The sequence below is a fragment of the Podarcis muralis genome, chromosome 2 (assembly GCF_964188315.1).
Source record: "Podarcis muralis chromosome 2, rPodMur119.hap1.1, whole genome shotgun sequence".
In the NCBI taxonomy this organism is placed as follows: Eukaryota; Metazoa; Chordata; class Lepidosauria; order Squamata; family Lacertidae; genus Podarcis; species Podarcis muralis.
In genome coordinates, this window is record NC_135656.1 from 107,065,661 (window position 1) to 107,089,926 (window position 24,266).

The window sequence follows — 24,266 nt, forward strand, 5'->3', positions numbered from 1 at the left end:
AGATCATAACAGATGATAAATGTTTAGCTCTGAGACGAATTCTCCCACCTATCATCCCATCACTGTCTCATGGGAGACGAATTCTCCCCTACCTGTAGCCTTTGGGATGTTACTGGACTTCAACCCCACCCACCTTAGGGATGATGGGTCTTGCAGTGGCATGTTCACCTGGCAGCCGTGGGGGATGTGAAGCTTTGTGTCTGAATTTCCAGTACAGAAATGCTTCTGCAGAAATACCGTATTTTTCGCCCCATAGGGTGCACCGGCCCATAGGGCACACTTATTTTTTTATGGGGGAAATAAAGGGGGGGATTATTATTTTTCCCCCGAGCCCCAAAAAGCAAAGAAGCCATGACAGCAAGCAGGACGGATCCTGCTAGCTGTCCTGGCTTCGTTTTTAGCCTCGGGGCTGGGGGTCCGGAAGCGAAGGCGAGGTTGCGCAACCCGGAGCTTGCTCCCGGAGCTTGCCGGCCTGGGGCGGGGGAAGCCCGAGCTTCCCCCGACCCCATCCCCCAGAACAGGCTGCTATCCGCAAGCCTAGGGAGCCTGGCGGGAACTCCCGCCGGGCTCTCCAGGCTTGCGAATATCTGCCCGAAGCCCGGGGCGCCCCCCGCTGCGCCCCCCGGGTTTCGGGCTGCAGGCTGCTTCCTGAAAGCCTGCATTCGCCCCATAGGATGCACACACACTTCCCCTTCATTTTTGGAGGGGAAAAAGTGCGTCCTATAGGGCGAAAAATACGGTACTTAGAAATGATACCAAGGAAGGAGGGCAGGGATGTTATGGTCTGCATGGTTCATAGGAGCCCCCCCCCCCCCCCCCCGTGTGGAGGCTGTTTGTTATAATGTGTCTAGGTAGGAACAGCTGGTTCTTGCATCCCAGAAAACAAAAGATGCTCCAGGCCATTCTCAAAGAAGAGGCGGGTGTGTCAACAAGAGCCCTCTTCACGCAAACAGACCCAGCCAGGCAGACCCGTCTGACAAGGTCTCTTCACCTCCGCCACCTCCAAACCCTTTTGCAAAGGACAAATCTACCACTTCTCTGACATAGCACCACCCATAACCAGAAGCTTGCAGAAAGGCCATGGGTAGGCAAGCTAAGGCCCGGGGGCAGGATCCAGCCCAATCGCCTTCTAAATCTAGCCCACGGACGGTCCAGGAATCAGCGTGTTTTTACATGAGTAGAATGTGTCCTTTTATTTAAAATGCATCTCTGGATTATTTGTGGGGCATAGGGATTCATTCTCTCCCCCCCCCCAAAAAAAATATAGTCCGCCCCCCTACAAGATCTGAGGGACAGTGGGCCGGCCCCTTGCTGAAAAAGTTTGCTGACCCCTGAGAAAGGCCATCTCAGAACCTGTTTTCCTGCCTTGTCCATCCTTTTTCTCGTCCACAGCAACCTTGCTCAACCCTGCCTCCCAGTGTCTTCTTCTCTCCCCCCCCCCAGTTCTAACACCGCCACCCCTCTTTTCAACACACACATATGTGGAGTTTTCTTCCAGCCGAATCCATTCTTCATTTCCTTCCCTTGTCAACAGTATGTAACTATCACTTCCACTTCTGCACTTAGAATACTCGACAACATTCCATGATGTTGCAGCAGCTTAGCCAATGGCTGGGGGTTATTTCAAACGCCAGCATATTCTTTTAACCTATCCTAGCAAGTCATTCTCCAGCATGGGGCTTACAACTTCCTGCGTATGGATCCCACAGTAGAAGCGGCATAGAGGAACCATACATTGAAGATATGGCCTGTAGGTTTATATATGTTGGCTCCCACCCACTCAGACAGATTGTGGGAGGGGACTGTTTTGTCCCTGCTTTATTCTGTATTTTGTGTTCACTAAGAGGTGCATCTGAGATCCTTTGCGATGTCACAGAAGACGCTGCCACCAACTTTTCCCTATCCATGGACTCCAGGCCATCGGTCATTGTAAAAATGTGCCTGGAGGCAGACATGTCGTGTAGAGAGAAGATGCGCCATGGTGCACCGGCAACAGCACAACCAGACGCCTTCATATGCCCCAGTTGCAACAAAACATGTCTCTCCTGTATCGGCCTCTACAGCCACAGCAGGCGCTGTGACTCTCCAACAGTTCACCCCAAAAGGCACACTTCTCCATTGTCTTCTGAGACAGACAGATGCCAACAAAAACCTTCACCCTAAGGTCCCAGATATGTGACATATCTATCTATCTATCTATCTATCTATCTATCTATCTATCTATCTGTGTGTGTGTGTGTGTTTGTGTGTATACATATAGAGAAATAAGATGGCACAAAATGGTTTTGTGTTGAGTGGCACGTGAGTTTCTGTGCTACAACATTTTTCTCACACCCCTTATTTACCAGAACTAGTAATGTGGGGAAAGAAAGGGGAGGGGGGGGAAGAACCCCACCCCCAACTTTTTTCCCACCCAACCCCGCCTTCCTAATTACACAACTAGCCAGCCAAAATCATTAATTGCAAAAAGGTTTTTTGAATTCCTGAAAAAGAAAACTACAACCCGTTACAAACGCAGCCCGGATGTCCCGCACGCTAGCGGAACTACAGCCAAAGAGCGTCGCCACAGCCGTCTCGGGAGTCACCTCCGGTACCTCGCCCTCGCCATGGACCGCCTGGTGGACCCCAAGCGCAAGGGAGAAGTGTCTGCCGCGTGACCGGGCTGCCCAAGCCGGGGTAAACGGGCCTGCCGGGTTAAGGCCGGGGCCGGGGGAGCCTGTGCCTCTGCCTGCTTCCGCACGAGTGACTCTAGCAGTTCTGTCTGGCGGTTCATGAGCGCAATGATCTGTTCAGTGTCCACGCGGTCCCGCTCCCGCTCCTCCAGATCGGCCTTCGTGTACTCGCCCAGGGCCGCCAGGATCCGGTCGGTGGCCGCCTGCACCCTTCTGTCAGCTGCGTGGGTGATTTCCAGCGCCAGATCCTGCCTGTTTTTCCTCTTCCGCTTCCGGATGTTGGCGAGGCGCTCTGCGGCGTACGACCTGGCGGGGTCAGGCAAGGGACTTGGGGAGGGGGTTATGGCCCCGTCTGAAAAGCAGGAAACAAAATTATGCTTAGAACTCACTTCCTCAACAGCAAGTCCCATCCAACAAAGTGGGACTTTCCGAATCAACATGATTCGGATTTTCAGCGTTAACTTTAAGAAGCAGTGCATGAGTTTGCTTTTCCCCCTCCTCCTCCTATTTTCCTTTTGTGTTGTGTCATTTTTGGGTGTAGCTTGATTTTTTAAAAAATTGATCTGTAAGCTCTCTCTACCAGTTGGTTCAACTGAGCCACAGTGCGAAGGAAAGACAAACGAGTTGGCTCCTATCCATCCCTTGCGAGTCGACTTGTTGGTACCTACCTGTCTGGTTGCTTGTGGCAAGAAAGAAAAATGTATTCTGGTAACCCAACAGGGAAGAGCTATGCTTTGGCTTGTGGGCTAGAAATGACTAACATAGTTTTGTGTAGGATAGCAAGCTCCTGCAGGTGACCATGGGCGAGTGACCTTTGCAGACCAACTTGCAAGGCTGTTCCCTCGAACAGCATCCCTGTTGACACGAGACAAGCGCTCGCTATCTGTACTTTCTGGAAACGAATGACATTTCTGGAAACACTGAAGACGAATTTGTTTCGAGACAATTCTCCACCTGGAAGAAACGGCCTTAGGTTGAACAATACAAAACGCAAACGTCAACTTGGTTTTTGGTGCTGCTTTTCAAAGCTTTTGTGTGTGTGTGTGTGTGTGTGTGTGTGTGTGTTCCACTCCTTCTGTGGCCTGCCTGCCAATTGCCTTGAGACAGTATGTAAAAAGTGATTCATAAATTAATAAGGCTACCTATTAACATAACTCCACCTATTAGAAAGAATTATTCCTTGCCACAGGCGAGCATCTAATTTACATCCAGTCATTCAACCTCATGAATTGGCAATTCTTATCTGCTTGTTTTGTTCTGTTCTTACCTACTGTTGAGGCAGAGCTGCCGGGTTTATCGCAGGGAGGAGACAGCAGAGGTGGAGCTGGACTGCTGGCTTCTGCTGTTCCTGAAGACAGACAGAACATTGATTAATTTCAGGAGCATAGCTGGCCTTCGTCCACAGCAACAGCCCTAGCCCCCCTCTGCTTCTGGTCTATCGTATCAAAAACCACAACGTATGCATATTGTTGTGCAGAATGGGCTGAGGAAATGCTTGGGGGCAGATGTGTGAATGCAGAATGCCTAAGAATGAAATGATCATCATATACAAAACACACCGCAATCCCTTGGGCATTAACCCAGCCATTGCATTTTGATTATCGAGTTCAAGAACATAGCAGTCTTGTCTTCAAGCACTAGGCTGGCAGCTAAAGACAACCAAGGACCTTATGAAGGACCGGTTGAAGGAGATGGGTATGTTTATCCTGGAAGAGAGGAGACAGGATATCCATCTTCAAATATCTCAAGGGCTGCCGCGTGGAGGATGGAGCAAGCTTGTTTTGCTCCCGCTTTCATAGAATAGAATCATAGAGTTGGAAGAGACCACAAGGGCCATCGAGTCCAACCCCCTGCCAAGCAGGAAACGCCATCAGAGCACTCCTGACATATGGTTGTCAAGCCTCTGCTTAAAGACCTCCAAAGAAGGAGACTCCACCACACTCCTTGGCAGCAAATTCCACTGTCGAACAGCTCTTACTGTCAGGAAGTTCTTTCTAATGTTTAGGCGGAATCTTCTTTCTTGTAGTTTGGATCCATTGCTCCGTGTCCGCTTCTCTGGAGCAGCAGAAAACAACCTTTCTCCCTCCTCTATATGACATCCTTTTATATATTTGAACATGGCTATCATATCACCCCTTAACCTCCTCTTCTCCAGGCTAAACATGCCCAGCTCCCTTAGCCGTTCCTCATAAGGCATCGTTTCCAGGCCTTTGACCATTTTGGTTGCCCTCCTCTGGACACGTTTTAGAGGGTAGGACCAAAACCAATGATTCAAGTTACAAGAAAGGAGATTCTGACTAAACATCCCATAACTAAATAAGGTAAAAAGGACCCCTGGACAGTTAAGTCCATTCAAAGGCAATTATGGGGTTGTGGCGCTCATCTCGCTTTCAGGCCGAGGGAGCCGGCGTTTCTCCACAGACAGCATTCTGGGTCATGTGGCCAGCAGGACTAAACCGCTTCTGGTGCAATGAAACACCGTGACGGAAGCCAGAGCGCATGGAAACGCTGTTTACCTTCCTGCTGCAGTGGTACCTATTTATCTACTTGCACTGGCGTGCTTTCGAACTGCTAGGTTGGCAGGAGCTGGGACAGAGCAATGGGAGCTAACCCCGTCGTGGGGATTCAAACCGTCAACCTTCTGATCAGCAAGCCCAAGAGGCTCAGTGGTTTAGACCACAGCACCACCCGCGTCCTTTTATAACTAAATAACTGCATGAGAGGAAGGACATGCGCCGATGCAAGAGGACTTGCTCCCTCTCGCCTCCTGCAGAGCATGTGCTTCATGCTCTCCCCAAATCTGCTCTGGAGGCTCGGAGGCAACCCCAGAACAGATTTAGGGAGCACACTGTGGGGGTGGGAAGTCTCACTGCGCAAGCGGAAGTAGCTCTGCTCTTGCAAGGTTTTATCGCTACTTTGGATATGACTCACTGTCTGTAACGCTGTAGGTATTACGGAGCCATTGTGGCTGGTAGTCACTGGTGTCTTTTTTAATCCTCCGCGAATTTCTCCAGTGAACCCGTCTAAGCTGGCCGGCTGTCACTACATCTCATGGTAAAAGGTAAAGGACCCCTGGATGGTTAAGTCCAGTCAAAGGCGACTATGGGGTTGAGGCGCTCATCTCGCTTTCAGGCCGAGGGAGCCAGCATTTGTCCGTGCCGATAGCTTTCCAGGTCATGTGGCCAGCATGACTAAACCGCTTTTGGCGCAACAGGGCACCATGATGGAAGCCAGAGCGCACGGAAACGCCGTTTACCTTCCTGCCACCGTGGTACCTATTTATCTACTCGCACTGGTGTGCTTTTGAACTGCTAGGTTGGCAGCAGCTGGGACGGAGCAACGGGAGCTCACCCCATCGCAGGGATTCAAACCACCAACCTTCTGATCGGCAAGCCCAAGAGGCTCAGTGGTTTAGACCACAGCGCCACCCGTGTCCCTGTACATCTCATGGTAGCTAACGTGCACCACCAGCAACACACTGGCCAAGCAGCAGTGCATTATGGGAGAGGGATGAAAGCCAAGGGGCATACCGACACAAAATCATCCTCTTGGATCTACATACTTATAACGACTGCAGCAAAGGAGAGGAGGATATATACACACACACCCTACTTTTCTTCAAAGAGCTCCAGGCAGCACATGGTTGCCACCCCACCTCTCAATTTTATCTTCGCAAAAACCTCGTGAGCTTCCTGGGGATTCGAACCCTGCCGTCTCCCATCACAACATGCCTTCCTAACCACTACCCAACAGTGGTTCTCTGGAGTCCTGCGGCATGTTGTAGACCAAGTTATTCCACTTTTTTCGCAGGCTTTGGTCTGCTTAACTAGATGTACGCTGCAAAAGCAGCAATTATGCCACGGTAAATGGATTTAGCCTTCCAAACGCCACAGTAGCTTTGACCTTTCACAGCAACAGTGGGTCATTTTTAATTTACCCTTATGGTGCAAAAGTGCTGGGGTGAGGAGAGACTTTCTGTTCCTCATCAGGTAATAGCTTTTCCATCTGCCTGGCCCCAACCAGCCCTTCCCAGACTATGACTTTGAGAACAACAGCAGCAGCAGCAGCAGCAGCAGCAGCAGCAGCAGCAGCTGGGAAGAGAGGAGTTCAGGGATATTTTTTAAAAACAGTTTTATAAGTTGTGCTTCTTAGTTTCTCAATTTGATCCTTTAACGTGGTTTTTGTATGTTTTGCGGTATTTTGCTGTTACTTTTATTGATTGTAGATTGGTAATTCTTTATTGTGGGTGAACTGTTTAATTACTATTTGCTGATGTTTAATTTTACTGTTTTACTGTTAGATTCTGATGGATTGCTGAACGTTGCTTTGTCATTGCGACTTTTATATTGGATCAGATTGCTACTATTAATGTTTGATGCTTTATTGTGTTTTCATGTCTTGGAAGCCGCCTGGAGTGGCTTGGGCAACCCAGCCAGTGGGCAGGTTATAAATGAATTATTATTATTATTATTAGGCAGTTAGCCACGCTCGCAGAATCACAGAACTGGAGAGTTAGGATTCCTGAACAATGAGACCTGGCAGACCAGGCCGTGCTTTTTTTTCTGGGGGTACTCAAGGGTAAAGCTAAAGGACCCTTGGGTGGTTAAGTCAAGTCAAAGGCGACTATGGGGTTGTGGCACTCATCTCGTTTTCAGGCCAAGGTCCACAGACAGCTTTCCAGGTCATGTGGCGAGCAAGACTAAACTGCTTCTGGCACAATGGAACACCTTGACGGAAACCAGAGCGAACGGAAACTCCGTTTACCTTCCTGCTGCAGCAGTACCTATTTATCTACTTGCACTGGTGTGCTTTCGAACTGCTAGGTTGGCAGGAGCTGGGACAGAGTAACGGGAGCTCACCCCGTCACAGGGATTTGAAACCCCAATCTTCTGATTGGCAAGTCCAAGAGGCTCAGCAGTTTAGACCACAGCGCCGTACTGGCACTCTTTTTTCCTAGACAAAAAGAACTGACTAAAAGTGTGGCATTTACTGCAACGACTTCATGGTGAGAACTGGCACTTTTTTTCCCTACAAGAAAAGCATGGAGACCCGGGTTCAAATCCCCTCTGCCACGAAGCTCAATGACCTTGACCTTGGACTACTCACAGGCTCTCAGCCTAACCTACCTCGCAGGGTTGTTGTGGGGGATTAAATGAGGACAACCATGTACGCTACCTTGGCCTCCTTGGAAGCAAAGGCGGAATCTAAATGCACGAAAATAAAACAAAAGACACTGTCCCCCAGGGATTCCTTTCTTTTTTAAAGGCTATTTCGAAAACCTCATTCCACAGGACTCTCCTCAGACACCAAATGCCGCCACTGACCCGTGGGAGACGTCACAGGCATTTCGTCGGGGGCTTCCTCCTTTATGTATGGTACGGGGAAGCCGCCCCCCAGGCTGGGGACCTGGGGGGGCAACCGCGTCCTTAGAGCCAACGTCTCCTGGCTGCCCGCTCTAGCCCCCTCCGCCGCAGCTTCCTCCTCGGTGGAGCACTGAGACATCGAGTCGGCGACAGACGCCCCGCGGCGGCTCAAGGCGGGCAGCACCTCCGGGGGCGGGACATCCGCCTCGTTGGCCAATAGGTGATCGAGCTGGTCGTAGAAGAGCCAGGCCAAATGTCCTTTCCCCGGGGAGTTGTTGGCCTTGGCTATCCTGTAGTCCCTCTTCAGAGTCTTGATTTTGGAGCGGCACTCCAGGGCAGAGCGCTTATGGCCTCTCTGTGCCATCTTGCCGGCCACCACTTGGAAAGTCTCGATGTTCCGGTGACTCCGCTGCAGCTCCTGCTGGATCTCCCGCTCGCGCCAAATGACCAGCAGGTCTATGATCTCGGGGTAGGTCCACGTGGTGCCGCGATACTGCCTGTAGGGGGCAATGGCTGGCTCGGGCGTTTCGGCAGCTGGAAAGCCAAGTGGGAGAGAGGTGAAGCCAGGTGGGAGGGAGGTGAAGCCAAGTGGGAGGGAGGTGAAAAGAGAGAGAAAGGTTAAATCAGACAGAACAGGGTGGGGAGAAAAGAGCTGACAATATTTAATTATCTTTTTTTGCGTGTGTGTCCTGAAGCATCACAATTACAAGAATTTTTAAACTCTTGAAACAGAGGGGGGTATCAACAAAAATAAGGACTGCACTAGATCTGACACTAAGAAACGAGAAGGTTTTCAGCATTCCTCAAGTGGACTCTGCTGTACAGCCAGGCTTGAGGCACACAATGCACAAAATCCCCTGGGATAGCTCAGTCGGGAGAGCATGAGACTGTTAATCTCAGGGTCGTAGGTTTGAGCCCCACATTGGGCAAGAGATTCATGCATTGCATGGGGTTGGACTAGATGACCCTTGTGGTTCCTTCAAAATCCATAATTCTTTGATTCTTCTTTGATGCTTTGAATGAGGAGGGTGCATCTTTCTCAGTGCTGAGTGAGCACAACCTGCTCACTCAAACTCTGGGCAGACAGAGGGAGAATAGACTTCCTTGCAATGAGGTTGAGGGAACGGTAAAAGAGCATTGGGAAATAATTCAAAATGAATTGGGGAAAAAAAGTTTTAAAGTACTTTTAAAAAACAACAACCAGAGTCCTTTTTGTTGGGGAAAATTCAGACGGAAATTCCCAGGTGTCAAAAAAGTTTAGTAATGTTTGCCACTATTGTGTTTCGTTAACCCAAAAGTGCAAATTGAGCAAAGTCCCAACTAAAGAAGAATGACAACTTAAACTGATGGAATATGTGCAGCTTGCAGACCTAACATAAGAGAGCAAGGAGGACATACATTTAAAGATTGGAAAATGTGTACACTTGAAAACGTTGGCAGCATTAAGATAAATTCAACCGTGTAAACAAGTTTTGGTGGATGTACTAATGGAATACTGAATGGTTTAGTTAATGTAAAATATGCAGGGATTTATGATATGCAAAATGAACTATGGAAAGAGAAGAAGGGAAGCCACTGACATTTTAAGGTTGCGTAAATTAGTATTCTAAATTGTAAAACAGAAAGTTTAATAAAAACTATAAAGGTAAAGGTAAAGGTACCCCTGCCCGTTCGGGCCAGTCTTGCCAGACTCTAGGGTTGTGTGCTCATCTCATTCTATAGGCCAGGAGCCAGCGCTGTCCGCAGACACTTCCGGGTCACGTGGCCAGCGTGACAAGCTGCATCTGGCGAGCCAGCGCAGCACACGGAACGCCGTTTACCTTCCCGCTGGTAAGCGGTCCCTATTTATCTACTTGCACCCGGGGTGCTTTCGAACTGCTAGGTGGGCAGGCGCTGGGACCGAATGACGGGAGCACACCCCGCCGCGGGGATTCGAACTGCCGACCATGCGATCGGCAAGTCCTAGGCACTGAGGTTTTACCCACAGCGCCACCCGCGTCCCTAATAATAAAAACTATAGAGAGAGAGAATAGACTTCCTGGTTAGAAGGCACGCGCTAGCCCTTCCAGGTGGAGTTGGCCCCTCACCTAAGTTGCTTCCAGGCAGGATCCGCCTCCCTCTCGCGACTTGCTCGCTTGGGATCCACTGCTCTTCCTCAGACTCAATCTTGCAGATCAGCTCTGGCTCGTCAGCAGGCAACCCTGCGCAGGAAGGAGCAGAAGAGCAGCAAGGCCCAGGTCAGTTGGCCATTCCACCCATCATTGGCTAGGGAGATGTTCTCCATTGCTTCACCCCAGTCCACAACAAAATGAATTCCATCATTACTGGATGGAAGGTTGGGGGGGCAGGGAGGGAGGGATGGGGCAGGATTTGGGGTTCTTACCCAGCAAGGCCATCGTTGCAAAGTTGTTCTGCATGACAACACCCCCAGCGCAGGGCTCTTTGGTTCTGGTCCAAAACGGCTCCCTGATGAAGTCCCACCACTGTTGGGCTCAAGAGTCACCACCATCCAGAAAAATACACGGGGCCAAAAGTCTCCTCCCACGGTTTCGACCAAGGAACTGTGACATGTAGGGGGGAAGCAGAGGAAACGGTGAAACATTTGGGAGCACCCAATGCTGCAACAGTAGGACGCGGGTGGCGCTGTGGTCTAAACCAGAGCCGAGGGCTTGCTGATTGGAAGGTCGGCGGTTTGAATCCCCACGACGGGGTGAGCTCCCGTTGCTCTGTACCAGCTCCTGCCTACCTAGCAGTTCGAAAGCACGTCAAAGTGCAAGTAGATGAATAGGGACCGCTCCGGCGGGAAGGTAAACGGCGTTTCCGTGCGCTGCTCTGGTTTCTCCAGAAGCAGCTTAGTCATGCTGGCCACATGACCCGGAAAAACTGTCTGCGGACAAATGTCGACTCCCTTGGCCAGTAAAGCACCGCAACCCCAGAGTCGTTCACAACTGGACTTAACTGTCAGGGGTCCTTTACCTTTCACCTAATGCTGCAACATGGTTGAAGCCAAAGCCTGGTCACCCTCTCTGTTGTTGTTTTTTCTGATTCTGTGCTTCTAACTGATTCATGAATTTCTTGTTCTCTAGCGTGTCTTGGTTCTTTTCATTTTCCTGCTCCATATGCTTGGAATCACCTTCCAGGAAGCAGTGGTGAGTTGCCCCCTCACGCCATATGTTCAAATCTCTCTTTAAAATTTGTCCTTTTTTTCTGGAGCCTTTGGCTCTGGTTAGCTCGTTCTGTTATACCTGGAGTACCTGTCTGTGAATTGGTGCCATTTTAAACTATTGATGTTTATCAAATTGTTTATATTAGTTGCTTTAGACCAGCGGTTCTCAAACTTTTTTCTCTGAGCCACACTTTCAGAATAAAAAATTGCTTGCATATACCACAAAATATTTTATTGATGGGGGGGGGGGAATGCAACAACTTCTAGCAGCGTTTGACTTACAACATAGAACACAACTGCTTTATAATATGATCATGGGGCAGCCAGAAAGGATAAAATGATGCAGCTACATAAGAACGTGAATCATTCCCAAAATATAATATTGATTGTCCTTGAATCTTCCTGCCACACTTGCCATCTTCTCCTGGACTGACCGTGGCTGATTATCAGTTAAACATCTGGCAAGTTCAGATGACAACCTTGAACTTAGAGAAGAAAAGTCACTTGATCCAGGGACAGTCAACATATACACAGTGGTACCTCAGGTTAAGTACTTAATTCGTTCCGGAGGTCCGTTCTTAACCTGAAACTGTTCTTAACCTGAAGCACCACTTTAGCTAATGGGGCCTCCTGCTGCCGGTGCGCCGCCGGAGCACGATTTCTGTTCTTATCCTGAAGCGAAGTTCTTAACCTGAAGCACTATTTCTGGGTTAGCGGAGTCTGTAACCTGAAGCATATGTAACCCAAGGTACCACTGTATTGGCCTATTCTAACCTCTTTTTCTTAAGAGTGACTGCTCCTTCTCAGGCTGCACAGAAAAATCATCTTGGCTCCAGAAATTCATTCCGATTGTGCAAATAAAATATAACTGATAGATTTCTACAGGATGGGAAATTAGTGTGTGAAAACAGTCCAGATCCAATGATCCCCAGTTGTGGCACCAGGTGACACTCAGGTGGGTTGCCCCGCCCACTTGTCAAAGTTGGCCCATGAAGGCCAAGTTCTAGCCCCGCCGGAGCCAAAATGTAGCCCCAACAACCTGGCAAATAGATCCAGTGTCATTGTGGCTGAAGCCCAAGCTCAGAAATTGGGAGTTGGGCATCCAGCCTACCCTCCGCTAGACTCATAGGCCTGCCAGTCACACAAACACTCATATGCTGTGTATATATATATATAATTCAGGCTACCATACCAAAGGCAGAAACCGAAAGCGCTGCCAAGAGCCACTTTATTTGCCTGATGTGCTAATAATGTGCCATTATGTAGTTTGGCAGTCATTAGGTGGCACAGGACTGAGTTGTGTCTGGGTGAAGTCAGGCATTTCCTGTTACTGCTCTTGTTGGAGAGAAACAACCAAGTTCTTGTCTCGCTTCCAGCAATTTTCCTGTGGAAGGGGATCCTAAGAGGTCTTCTAGCCCAACCCCGCTGCTCCATACAGGATCTGCAATACAGGGATGCAACTACAGCAGCCCTGAGAGGGCCACCAGGTTTCGGAAGCTGCTCTGAGCCTTCCGGGACACCCGACCCCAGCAATTTCAGGGTGGTTTTTTCCTCCTCAAAAGCACCATTAAAACCTGCACAACCAGTTTGAACAGAGATCCCAGCTGGTGGGGTTGGGGAAAGAGACCGCACGTATACGTTGAGCAACAACGATGGCTCTAAGATGCCACCTCTGAATTTCAGAAGAGGTTATTTTCTGTGCTGGGAGCCTGTCGCTGTGGTTGGTATTATATTCCTTGCCCACCCTTCACCCTAAGGTCTTGGGGAATTGCAACACCAAACTGCAATATTAAAAACAGTTTTATCGTCACAAAAATAAGGCAGGCGCTAAAAATGTACACCTCAAAAGCAAGGGTAGAGGTGCCACTTTGTGGGGAGAGACCCCTACAACTTAGAGCAGGCATAGGCAAACTCCGGCCCTCCAGGTGTTTGGGACTACAATTCCCATCATCCCTGACCACTGGTCCTGTTAGCTAGGGATGATGGGAATTGTAGTCCCAAACATCTGGAGGGCCGGAGTTTGCCTATGCCTGACTTAGAGGTTGCAACAGAGAATGCTCTCTCTCAGACTAAGGAATTTAGGGCTTTAAACACTATTTTGATCACCTTAAATCAGGCCTGAAAATGAACCGGCAACCAGTCCAGCTGCTTTAAAACAGGTGAGATATTAACTGGAAGCCCAGCCAGGAATCTTGCCTGATGCTTTTTGGAGTATGGTGGGCAAGTTGTGTCTGCCCAGCAAGGAAGGTGGCTGAAACCAGATTCCAAACGCCTTGTTAATTTGTTTAAAAATAAGAGCGGGTGGCGCTGTGGGTAAAAGCCTCAGCACCTAGGGCTTGCCGATCGAAAGGTTGGCGGTTCGAATCTCTGCGGCGGGGTGCGCTCCTGCTGCTCGGTCCCAGCGCCTGCCAACCTAGCAGTTCAAAAGCACCCCCGGGTGCAAGTAGATAAATAGGGACCGCTTACCAGCGGGAAGGTAAACGGCGTTTCCGTGTGCTGCGCTGGCTCGCCAGATGCAGCTTGTCACGCTGGCCACGTGACCCGGAAGTGTCTGCGGACAGCGCTGGCTCCCGGCCTATAGAGTGAGATGAGCGCACAACCCTAGAGTCTGGCAAGACTGGCCCGTACGGGCAGGGGTACCTTTACCTTTACTTAAGAGCCACCGCTTGGGAAACTGTCCCGAGACAGAAGGAAATCAGAGTAGCAAATGCAGCATAACGTATCTGGGGTCTGTCTACTGCAGGACCGGCAGAACAATAATTTCAGACTCAGTCTAAATGAGAGGGTTCCCCCCCACCCACCCCACCCACAAGGCTGGGGGCATAACAGGATTGGCTCCCGTAGCATGACAGTTGTGTCTGTTCACACTTATTCCACCACCATCTCTGATCAAATAGCACTGCAGGTTTTTCTGACAGCTTCCGGACTCTTCAAAACCATTTGGACCGGGCTCTATGGTGGGGCAAAAGAAACCAACAATGCATGCACACACATCAGGACCACACTGCCTCTCTCATGCCACCAGCAACTCTCTCTTAAAAGTAAATAATTAAAGTAAAGGTAAAGGGATCCCTGACCCTTAGGTCCAGTCGTGGCCGACTCTGGGGTTGCGGCGCTCATCTCTCTTTCTTGGCCGAGGGAGCCAGCGTACAGCTTCTGGGTCATGTGGCCAGCATGACTAAGCCGCTTCTGGCGAACCAGAGCAGCGCATGGAAACGCCATTTACCTTCCTGCCAGAGTAGTACCTATTTATCTACTTGCACTTTGATGTACTTTCGAACTGCTAGGTTGGCAGGAGCAGGGACCGAGCAACGGGAGCTCACCCCGTCGTGGGGATTCGAACCGCCGACCTTCTGATCGGCAAGTCCTAGGCTCTGTGGTTTAACCCACAGTGCCACCCGTGCCCCCATAATTAAAGTAGTGACGTGCTAAAAATAAAAATCAGAACTCAGGCTCTATACATTAGCTTGTGAATCGCCCTGAGATCTTTGGATGAAGGGTGGTATATAAATAAATAAATAAGAAGAAGAAGAAGAAGAAGAAGAAGAAGAAGAAGAAGAATGCAGTATCATACCAGACAAAACCGTCATGGCTTCCCCTAAAAAATCCTGGGAGCTGTAGCTTGTTACGGGTGCTGAGAGCTGTTAGAGGAGACCTCTATTCTCCTCACAGAGGTTCCTAGGAAGAACTGATTGTTAAACCGCTCTGGAAATTGTAGCTCTAAGAGGCGGACAGGGTTCTCCTAACCACTTCCAGCACCCTTAACAAACTACAGCTCCCATAATTCTTGGGGAGAAGGGAGGAAGCCATGATTGTTTAAAGTGCTGTGAAGACACACCTCTTTATCCTAGCTTTTGACACTAGAGGTTTATATTTTTAGCACCCCTCTTGAATGTAAGTTTTTACTATTGCGCTTTAACAATGAAACCCACCCTGGAACCATGGGGTGAAGGACAGATAAGTTAATTAATAATAATAATAATAATAATAATATAGTGCAGCTGAGGCCACACACAGAGGGAGGCAGAGGTCAGGCTATCAACTGAGGATCCCAGGACTAAAAACGAAAAAGACATTGGAGTTTCAGTGAGGAAAGGGGGCAGAGTGGCAGTACTGATCTCAATTTTCTTTAGGGAATTTGGAGAAACCAGGGGTAGAAGCACCTCGCTTCTTGCCCGGGACTTCTCAACCTTCTCTTCCTCATCCGGGTGGATTTATGCAGGCATAAACAGGAACAACAACACCCCCCCAAAGCCTCCCACCAGTTTATTGCTGTCCTCTCAGAAACAAGTTCCACTGAGTTCCATCATGCTGCGCTTATTTCACAAGCAGAACTTCACCAACTCCACCACCGGCTTACACAGCCCCAGGGAAAACGTCCATCAGGTCAGACCACCACCCTACTTTCCCCAGCCCTATCTTAAGCCCAAACAAGTCGTTCTTAGCAGGAAGGGGGGGTGGGATCTCAGCTCCCTAATCGCCTTCTCCACTTCTTCCGATTCTGGGTCTCTGGATTTTTAGCAATCATTATTGGGGGTGGGGGGTGGGATTTCTCTTTCTGCAAAGTCCAGAGGACTTGCTGCTGTTTCCTCGCTCGATCCACCGCACCCACCCACTCCCAAACCCCAAGATCTGCAAGAGAAGCAGGAACGTGAAAAAGCACGTGAGAACGCGCGATCACGGGAGTTGGGGGGGGTCCACTCGCACCCCAAACTCTGATGCACTTCCAGGGCCACCCCGACCTGCCAGAATGACTCACACTTCGCCCAACTCCGGCCAGGTCCTAGAGACGCACCTTTCCCTTTTTTATCCCCCTACCTGCTGGGTGTTTGGTTTCTGCAAAAGTGACGCGTCTGCAAAGGCTCCGCGGTCCCGGAGCGCGTTTGCAACGCGAGGAGGAGGAGGAGGCAGCCTCGCCGCCCGCGGCTGCAATGGCTCCGGCTGCTGCTGCTTCCGAGGAAAGGAGGCGGAGGAGCCTCGCCAGCACGTCCACACACTTCGCGGCACCGAGAGGGGGAAACATGGAAAAAAAAGAAGACCCAGGCACTCGGAGCTGTCGTGGCTTCCCTTGCAAGGCAGCCCGGGTACTGTAGTTCGGCCAGAGGCGGCGTCTCTCTTCGCCGCAGACTCTCTGTTCCCCGCCGGAACTACAACTCCCAGAGTTCCCTGGGAGAGAGCGGACCCGGACTAGCTGAACTAGTTTTGGAACCGGTTTGTGTTTGTAGTGCAGATGCCGAGAGGCGCAAGCGGCGACCAACGCCTTGGAATGGGGGCGGGGGGGGGGGATGCGATGAGGATTTCAAAAAAATATATTTTACGGAGAGCTGAGCGGCCAAATGTGCATGGCTGATGGGGGGGGGGGGTTGGTTTTTTTTAAAGTTGTGATTTTTGTTCCTGGAGGCTTCATGGGGCCTGGAAGGAACGCTTTTGTTTGGCAGGTGTTTAGAAAGTTGACACGAGTTTTAATCCGTTTTTAGTCTATTGTTTTAATGGTGGGGGGGAGTTTTAAATTATTCTATAATTTTTTTGTATATCGCCATCCATCCGCAGATCTCAGGGTGCTTCACACACACAATATTAAAGATTGGGGGGGGGGACACACAAAATATGTAATAAAAATATTGTTAGTTTTCCTTATTGATAATTTTACTGTTTTGTTCTGTTTTGTAAAGCGCTTTGAGTGTTTTGTTTGTTTGTTTTGAAATCAAGCAGTGTATAAGTTATATAAAATAAAAGAATGAACAAACATTTTGAAATAGATTTGTCGTGCAAGCCTATGTATGACTACTCGGAAGTCAGCCCCATTGAATTCAATGTTATTTAGTCTCTGGGGTGTCTGTATAAGATGGCAGCTGCAGGCTGCAATTCCAAACATGCTTACAAAGGCGCTTGGTAAGGTTTACCTCTGAGTAAACACATGCAGAGTTGCTGCCACCCTTTGCACATTTACCTGGGAGTAAGCCCCACTGAATGCAGTTGGGCTTCTGTATAAGCATGCATTCAAACGGCACTACAGTGGTACCTTGGGTTATGTACTTAATTTGTTCCAGAGGTCCGTTCTTAACCTGAAACTGTTCTTAACCTGAAGCACCACTTTAGCTAATGGGGCCTCCCACGATTTCTGTTCTCATCCTGAAGCAAAGTTCTTAACCTGAGGTGCTATTTCTGGGTTAGCGGACTCTGTAACCTGAAGCGTCTGTAAACTGAAGCGTCTGTAACCTGAACCCGAGGTACCACTGTATTAGGATTGCTGAGGACTGTTCCTCTGCCTGCTCCCTTCCATCCTGCACCTTCAACAACACTTAACCAGACAGATACCTGTCAGGTGAAGCTTTCGCATGCACTTCATTTGTATGCTGGGGTGGGGTGCGGCTTCGCTTCCTGAAATTATGTACATCAGTCAGCGTGCAACGGTAGTAGCACTCTGGGAACGGCTTTGACTCGCTGGCTAAACCAGGTGAGGGTAGCCGATGGGTCTCAAACCCTCCATGAGTTAGGACAGGGGTCAGCCACGTTTTTCAGCCGTGGGCCGGTCCACCATTCCTCAGACCATGCGGTGGGCTGGACTATATTTTGAAAAATTGATGAACGAATTCCTGTGCCGCACAAATAACTCAGAGACACATTTTAAATAAAAGCACACACCAGGCAGGTCCCACAAATAACCCAGGAATGCATTTTAAATACCGGTAAAAGGACACATTCTACTCATGTAAAAACATGCTGATTCCCAGACCATCCGCGGGCCGGATTTAGAAGGCAATTGGGCCACATCCGGCCCCCGGGCCTTAGGTTGCCTACCCCTGATCTAGGAGATGGAAAACTCTGATCTTAACTGGAAGGACAGGTCCTGAAGCTGAGGCTCCAATACTTTGGCCACCTCATGAGAAGAGAAGACTCCCTGGAAAAGCCCCTGATGTTGGGAAAGATGGAGGGCACAAGGAGAAGGGGACGGCAGAGGAAGAGATGGTTGGACAGTGTTGTCGAAGCTACCAGCATGAGTCTGACCAAACTGTGTGAGGCAGTGGAAGACAGGAGTGCCTGGCTGTGCTCTGATCCATGGGGTCACGAAGAGTCGGACACGACTAAACGACTAAGCAACAACAACAAAACTCATTTGTGAACCCCCGAGGAAAAATTCATACCTGCTGGCTTGTGGGACATCTTTGGGAGAAGAAACGGCTAAGGAGTAAACCCTACACAAATTAGGAAGGGAGTCCCTAAAAGGGTCAGAGGTTGCCTTGTACGCCTCCTTCTAGCAACTCCTGCAGGCAAACATGTTTCTTTCCTTTCCTTTGAACCACAGCAGCAAGACCAAGAGTGGGGCCTTGTTATCTGGGCATCCCAGGACCTCCATATACACTGCCCTGGCTTGCAGCCCAGGGAGGTCACTTCAGTGATGGAGATGCAGAAAAAGCAACAGTTAATGAGACAGCTTTTGAATGCATAGGATAAAGGTTAGTGAGATAAGGTGGTAACTTGAGGCCATTTAAAAAGAAACTGTCCTTAAGAAAGGGAGGCTGCCATGCCTGTGAGAGCATTGTTATGAAAGGGCACACCTCCTGTGCTAGACATAATTTTAATACTATCTCTCCCCAGGCCAAGGAATCCTGGATTTAAAGTTCTGTAAGGAGAGCTGGAGGGACGCGGGTGGTGCTGTGGGTTAAACCACAGAGCCTAGGACTTGCCGATCAGAAGGTTGGCGGTTCAAATCCCCGCGACGGGGTGAGCTCCCGTTGCTCGGTCCCTGCTCCTGCCAACCTAGCAGTTTGAAAGCACATCAAAGTGCAAATAGATAAATAGGTACCACTCCGGCGGGAAGGTAAACGGTGTTTCCGTGCGCTGCTCTGGTTCACCAGAAGGGGCTTAGTCATGCTGGCCACATGACCCGGAAGCTGTACGCCGGCTCCCTCGGCCAATAAAGCGAGATGAGCGCCGCAACCCCAGGGCTGGTCACGACTGGACCTAATGGTCAGGGGTCCCTTTACCTTTACCTAAGGAGAGCTGGAGGCCTGTTACAGAGTTATTGGCACCATCGCCGAATTGAAACTGCAAGGATTCTCTGAGCCTGGGAAGCAGTGATTTGGTATAAAATCTCTGCAGGCTTTCCACTCTGCAAGCAGCTGGCGAGCTTAGAAGCACTCAGACACAGAATAGGCAAAGATAGCCACTGAATAAATCAATCTGAGATAGGCCCTCACCCAGGTGATCTCAAATGGACACATTTCGAAGCCCAATTTAGGCTAGGCTGGAAAGGGCAGGAGAGAAGAGGGAGCTTGTGCTCAGGGCCTGATTATGGTTTTCCCCATAGGCATTTGGTTGGCCACTGTGGGAACAGGATGCTGAAGTAGGTGGGCCATTGGCCTGATCCAGCAAAGCTCTTATGTTCTTAGAAAAGCACCAGTTTTTAGTGTACTGTAGTTCTCTCTGAAGTCAACAACCACACCATGTCTCAGGGGCTATATGAGGGGAAAAGAGTCACCAGAGGTCATGGGTTCAAATCCCTGGCAAACCCTGCTGAGGGGAGATGGCTCGGCTTCATCTTAGAAAATTGGAGGTTGATATGGACTGCCAGTGGGACGTGGGTGGCACTGGGGGTTAAACCACAGAGCCTAGGGCTTGCCAATCAGAAGGTTGGCAGTTCGAATCCCCACAACGGGGTGAGCTCCCGTTGCTCGGTCCCTGCTCCTGCCAACCTAGCAGTTCAAAAGCACAAAGTGCAAGTAGATAAATAGGTACCACGCCGGCAGGAAGGTAAATGGCGTTTCCGTGCGCTGCTCTGGTTCGCCAGAAGTGGCTTAGTCATGCTGGCCACGTGACCTGGAAGCTGTATGAGCGCCACAACCCCAGAGTTGGCCACGACTGGACCAAATGGTCAGGGGTCCCTTTACCTTTTATGGACTGCCAGAAGATCAAACCTATCCATTATGAAGGAAATCAGCCCTGATTGCTCACTGGAAGGACAGATCCTGAAGCTTAGGCTCCAGTACTTTGGCCACCTCATGAGAAGAGAAGACTCCCTGGAAAAGACCCTGATGTTGGGAAAGATGGAGGGCACAAGGAGAAGGGGACGACAGAGGACGAGATAGTTGGACAGTGTTCTCGAAGCTACCAGCATGAGTTTGACCAAGCTGCGGGAGGCCGTGGAAGACAGGAGTGCCTGGCGTGCTCTGGTCCATGGGGTCACGAAGAGGCGGACACGACTAAACAACAACAAATCTTGCAAATCTTGCAGTGGACTCCGCCTGACTTATGCAGCAGTCTGCATAACAAAGTGATCTTTAATGAAATTGCCTCAAGAGCCACCAGGTGGCAGCAGACACAAAGTAACGTAAATTTGAGGTGGGAAAGGCTGAGTTTTAAACTTCATGCAAGTTGCGATGGATGGAGAGATATTCATGCCATTTTTGTACTGAGATTCCTGCATTGCAAGAGGTTGAAACAAATGACTCTTGGGGTTCTATGATTCTATTATTCCCCTCACATCATCCTTCTGCCAACACGCCCACCCCCTTTGTGTGGAATTCCTCTTCCAATCTGTACCTGCTGCAACACACGATCATTTAAAAAGAAACTACTTTAAAAATAAAAATCCTGTTTCTGCATTAGGGTGCAAATCCATGCAGACTTAATCGATCCATTAAAATTCATTTGATCAACCAAGTAAGATTTATTTAACAAGATGACTGCCCTAAGGTGGGCTGATTTGCCTGTGTGCGACTACACTTTGATTCTTGATCATTTGCACTGCTGACGTGTTTAAATTAGCAGAACTTTAAAAGGACCTGTTCAGTTTTACATTTTGACAAATGCACAAGGCAAAACACTCTTGAGCAGGCTGGTTTAAAGGACGTTCCTTTGACTTCTGAATCACGCTCCTTCGATAGCTCAGCTGGTAGAGCGGAGGACTGTAGAATGTAAAAAGCCGTCATCCTTAGGTCGCTGGTTCGATTCCGGCTCGAAGGACAATCTGTTTTGCGGAAAGGCCGAAGGTCGGCATTTCCAGTGAGGGCTGAGAGAGATAGCTGCTGCCAGACAGTGTGGACAACGCTGAGCTGGGCGGACCGAGATCCGGTATATAAGCTTGTGTTTTTCCTAATCACTTTGGGACAAGATTCTAGTCCACGGTGATCGACACTTTTTCTCGAATTCTGTGCCTAGTTACTCAGTGAGATCGCTGTGGCTTCTCCAATGTGCGCGAGCAAGAAAAATCTGGCATTTTCGGGTCCATGTGCTCAAAGCAGATGAGCAGAGAGTCAAAAAACTAAAAGCAGAAGTCGGATGTATAACTTAAAAAAGTAGTAGCCAATGGGGTGTCCCAAGTCAACAGACCGACCAATAGCGTTCGCTGCTTCCGTAGGAGTTTGCACCCAATAGCGTGGCCTCCTTACAATTTCAACGAGCCAATCGCAGAGCTTAGTTCCAGTTCTGTACTTAAGAATTTCCCCAGAAGTTCTATTCCTACCCCTGTACTGTTTTTACGTAAGGAAACTCCAGGTGCAGCCTAATAACAGACCATCTCCACCATTGTTGTGGTTACCCTTCTTGCCCGATCCTTTGCGTGGGCGCCCTGCCAGATGAAACGGAAAACTTGCCATGCTTTTGTGACCTTTTGGTTCCAATTACGGTATTATTACCCGATCGTGGGTTTTGGAGTTACAGTACTAAAAAAAAAAAAAAAAAAAAAAAAAAAAAAAGGAAGACAAACAGAGCGCTCTTGTGCATGCCTACTCTCGAGTAACACCCATTAGTTCAACGAGCATCTCTCCTCGTTGCAAAGCTCACACGTGCAACCCAAACCCACGATCAGAAAGCAGAGAAACAGATTTAAACTTTCCTTATCTATCTATCATCTATCTATCTATCTATCTATCTATCTATCTATCTATCTATCATCTATCGTCTGTCTATCATTGCCAGAGAAACATGTGAGATCTGACCCAGCGGAGACTAACAGTTAAAGGTATTTCTGTATTTCTGGTCGTAATGCCTTTATAAGAAAATGCATTCCAGTGGCGGGGCCTTTTGCGGGGGGGGGGGGAGAGACTTTTGATTCCCTCAGCCTGCAGTGCACTCTGATCACCTGTGAATTAAATTGAGAATGCATCTGGAATTTGGTGGGGCATTTATAATAGAAAAGGGGGGAAAAACAGAATGTCCTTCGAGCCGGAATCGAACCAGCGACCTAAGGATGACGGCTTTTTACATTCTACAGTCCTCCGCTCTACCAGCTGAGCTATCGAAGGAGCGCACTCGCCGCTTTTAGTCACAGCAAATAAGCGCCTCCGCAATCAGTTTCGTTTCTTTGCTTTTCCGCCTTCAAAATTCCACATTTGTTGACTCAACAGAAAAGATGACGTTGAAGGCACGTTGCTAACGCTAAAGCAACGCATTCCAGCCACGTTCTGTAAAACTGACCAATTTAGCATGGAGGGGGGAGGCAATCATATATATATGCTTAGAAAGTGGTGGCAATTTTAATATGTTTTGATATTTTAACTTTTGTAATGCTTTAAAGCATGGGTGGAAAATTTTCTGGATTTTTCTGGTTTTTTCTTCTTGCAAACATATATATATATATATATATAGCTTTTTGCAGACAGATGGGAATTAAACCACGCTCGTCGTCGTGCAGCTGGTCGATGCTATCCGTGTTGACTTGGAAGCTCCTCGGTGTTCAGAAGGGATTACTCTCAGATTAATGCGTGCAGGGTGGCAATCCTGCTAATCGGACCGGGCGACGCGGCTGCAGGGCGTGAAGGACAGGCGCGGAGAGAGGCACAGGAACGTGTACAAATGGGCGCGCGTGTGCATATAGGTAGGCGCGCGTAACGTGTGAACCTGCCTTTGTGTGCGCGCGTGTGCTTATGGATATTTGCTCTCAGCTTTCCAAACAAAACCTCTCGGCAGCTCAGGTGAGAAGAGGGAGGACCCTGGGCGTGCCCGGCTTAAATTGCCTTAAGCCCCGCCTCCCCCGGCCCTCCCATAGGAGGCCAGGGTCGCGAGCACGCCCAGGGATTCCCTCACCTCTCGCGGGGGCTACAACAGCCCCCGCGCAAAGGGGGGAGGGGCTAGACCGCAACCCCCTCTCCTGCCCAGAGACAGAAAGGGCTTTCTGCCACACGGTGGCGGTAGGTCATCGACGAAGCTGGATCACGACATGCGGGTCCGATTCTGCCAGCGGTTACAACTCTGACGCTTGGAATCTTGATACTTTCCTCTGCTGCCCCACTCATATTTCTATTCTATTTTATTCTCACCAGCAAGATTTTCGTGGAGCTAGACTGGAGATCCCAGTGTGTTAAACTCCGGAACTCCCTGCCTATTGAGATCAAGAAGGCACTTTCACTGTACTTTTGGCACCTGATTCAAAACATTCCTGGTGAGACATGTCTATGCAGATGCTTAGAAAGTGGTGGCAATTTTAATATGTTTTAATATTTTAACTTTTGTAATGCTTCACAGCATAGGTGGAAAATTTTCTGGATTTTTATGGTTTTATCTTTTTGCAAACAGCTACGAGGGCTTTTTAAACAGTCAAGCAGTGCATAACTTTTTATGAAATAGAATTAGTAAATAAAACAGGCTGTCAAGCACCAACAATGGCAACATCTCACTTGTTGTTTTTGTCTTTTAGAGATTCTGGTTGGACGAAGTCCCGGCAGAAGGGACAGGCGAAGTCCTGGCAGACTGGAGGAGGGCAAATGTTGTCCCTATTTTCAAAAAGGGGAAAAGAGAGGACCCAAATAATTATCGCCCAGTCAGTCTGACATCAATACCAGGGAAGATTCTGGAGCAGATCATTAAGCAAACAGTCTGTGAGCACCTAGAAAGGAATGCTGTGATCACCAATAGTCAGCATGGATTTCTGAAAAATAAGTCATGTCAGACTAACCTGATCTCGTTTTTTGACAGAATTACAAGCCTGGTAGATGAAGGGAACGCAGTGGATGTAGCCTACCTTGATTTCAGCAAGGCATTCGACAAGGTGCCCCATGATATTCTTGTAAAGAAGCTGGTAAAATGCGGTCTTGACTATGCTACCACTCAGTGGATTTGTAACTG

General features: G+C 49.1%; 1 protein-coding gene and 2 non-coding genes across 6 annotated transcripts; 1 reads left to right on the top strand and 2 right to left on the bottom strand.

The window, feature by feature from the left end:
* Window positions 1-2,456: 2,456 nt before the first annotated feature.
* Window positions 2,457-16,271, bottom strand: LOC114588424 (uncharacterized). Of its 4 annotated transcripts, XM_028713717.2 has the most exons (6): window positions 16,020-16,153; window positions 10,419-10,596; window positions 10,123-10,236; window positions 7,997-8,569; window positions 3,940-4,020; window positions 2,457-3,024 (listed from the first exon to the last, which is right to left on the bottom strand). In XM_028713717.2, the coding sequence occupies exons 2-6, from the start codon at window positions 10,450-10,452 to the stop codon at window positions 2,582-2,584; spliced, it is 1,245 nt and encodes a 414-aa protein (XP_028569550.2). In that variant the 5' UTR covers window positions 10,453-10,596; window positions 16,020-16,153; the 3' UTR covers window positions 2,457-2,581. The 4 variants fall into 4 exon arrangements, with proteins under 4 accessions (XP_028569550.2, XP_028569553.2, XP_028569549.2 ...); XM_028713720.2 differs by lacking the exon at window positions 10,123-10,236; XM_028713716.2 differs by lacking the exons at window positions 10,123-10,236; window positions 10,419-10,596 and having other exon boundaries at window positions 16,020-16,267.
* Window positions 16,272-21,078: 4,807 nt separating this feature from the next.
* On the top strand, window positions 21,079-21,167 carry TRNAY-GUA (transfer RNA tyrosine (anticodon GUA)). The gene is given in 2 exon segments: window positions 21,079-21,115; window positions 21,132-21,167. It is a non-coding gene; the product is annotated as a tRNA-Tyr (tRNA).
* A 1,191-nt stretch (window positions 21,168-22,358) lies between these two features.
* On the bottom strand, window positions 22,359-22,447 carry TRNAY-GUA (transfer RNA tyrosine (anticodon GUA)). The gene is given in 2 exon segments: window positions 22,359-22,394; window positions 22,411-22,447. It is a non-coding gene; the product is annotated as a tRNA-Tyr (tRNA).
* Window positions 22,448-24,266: the final 1,819 nt, after the last annotated feature.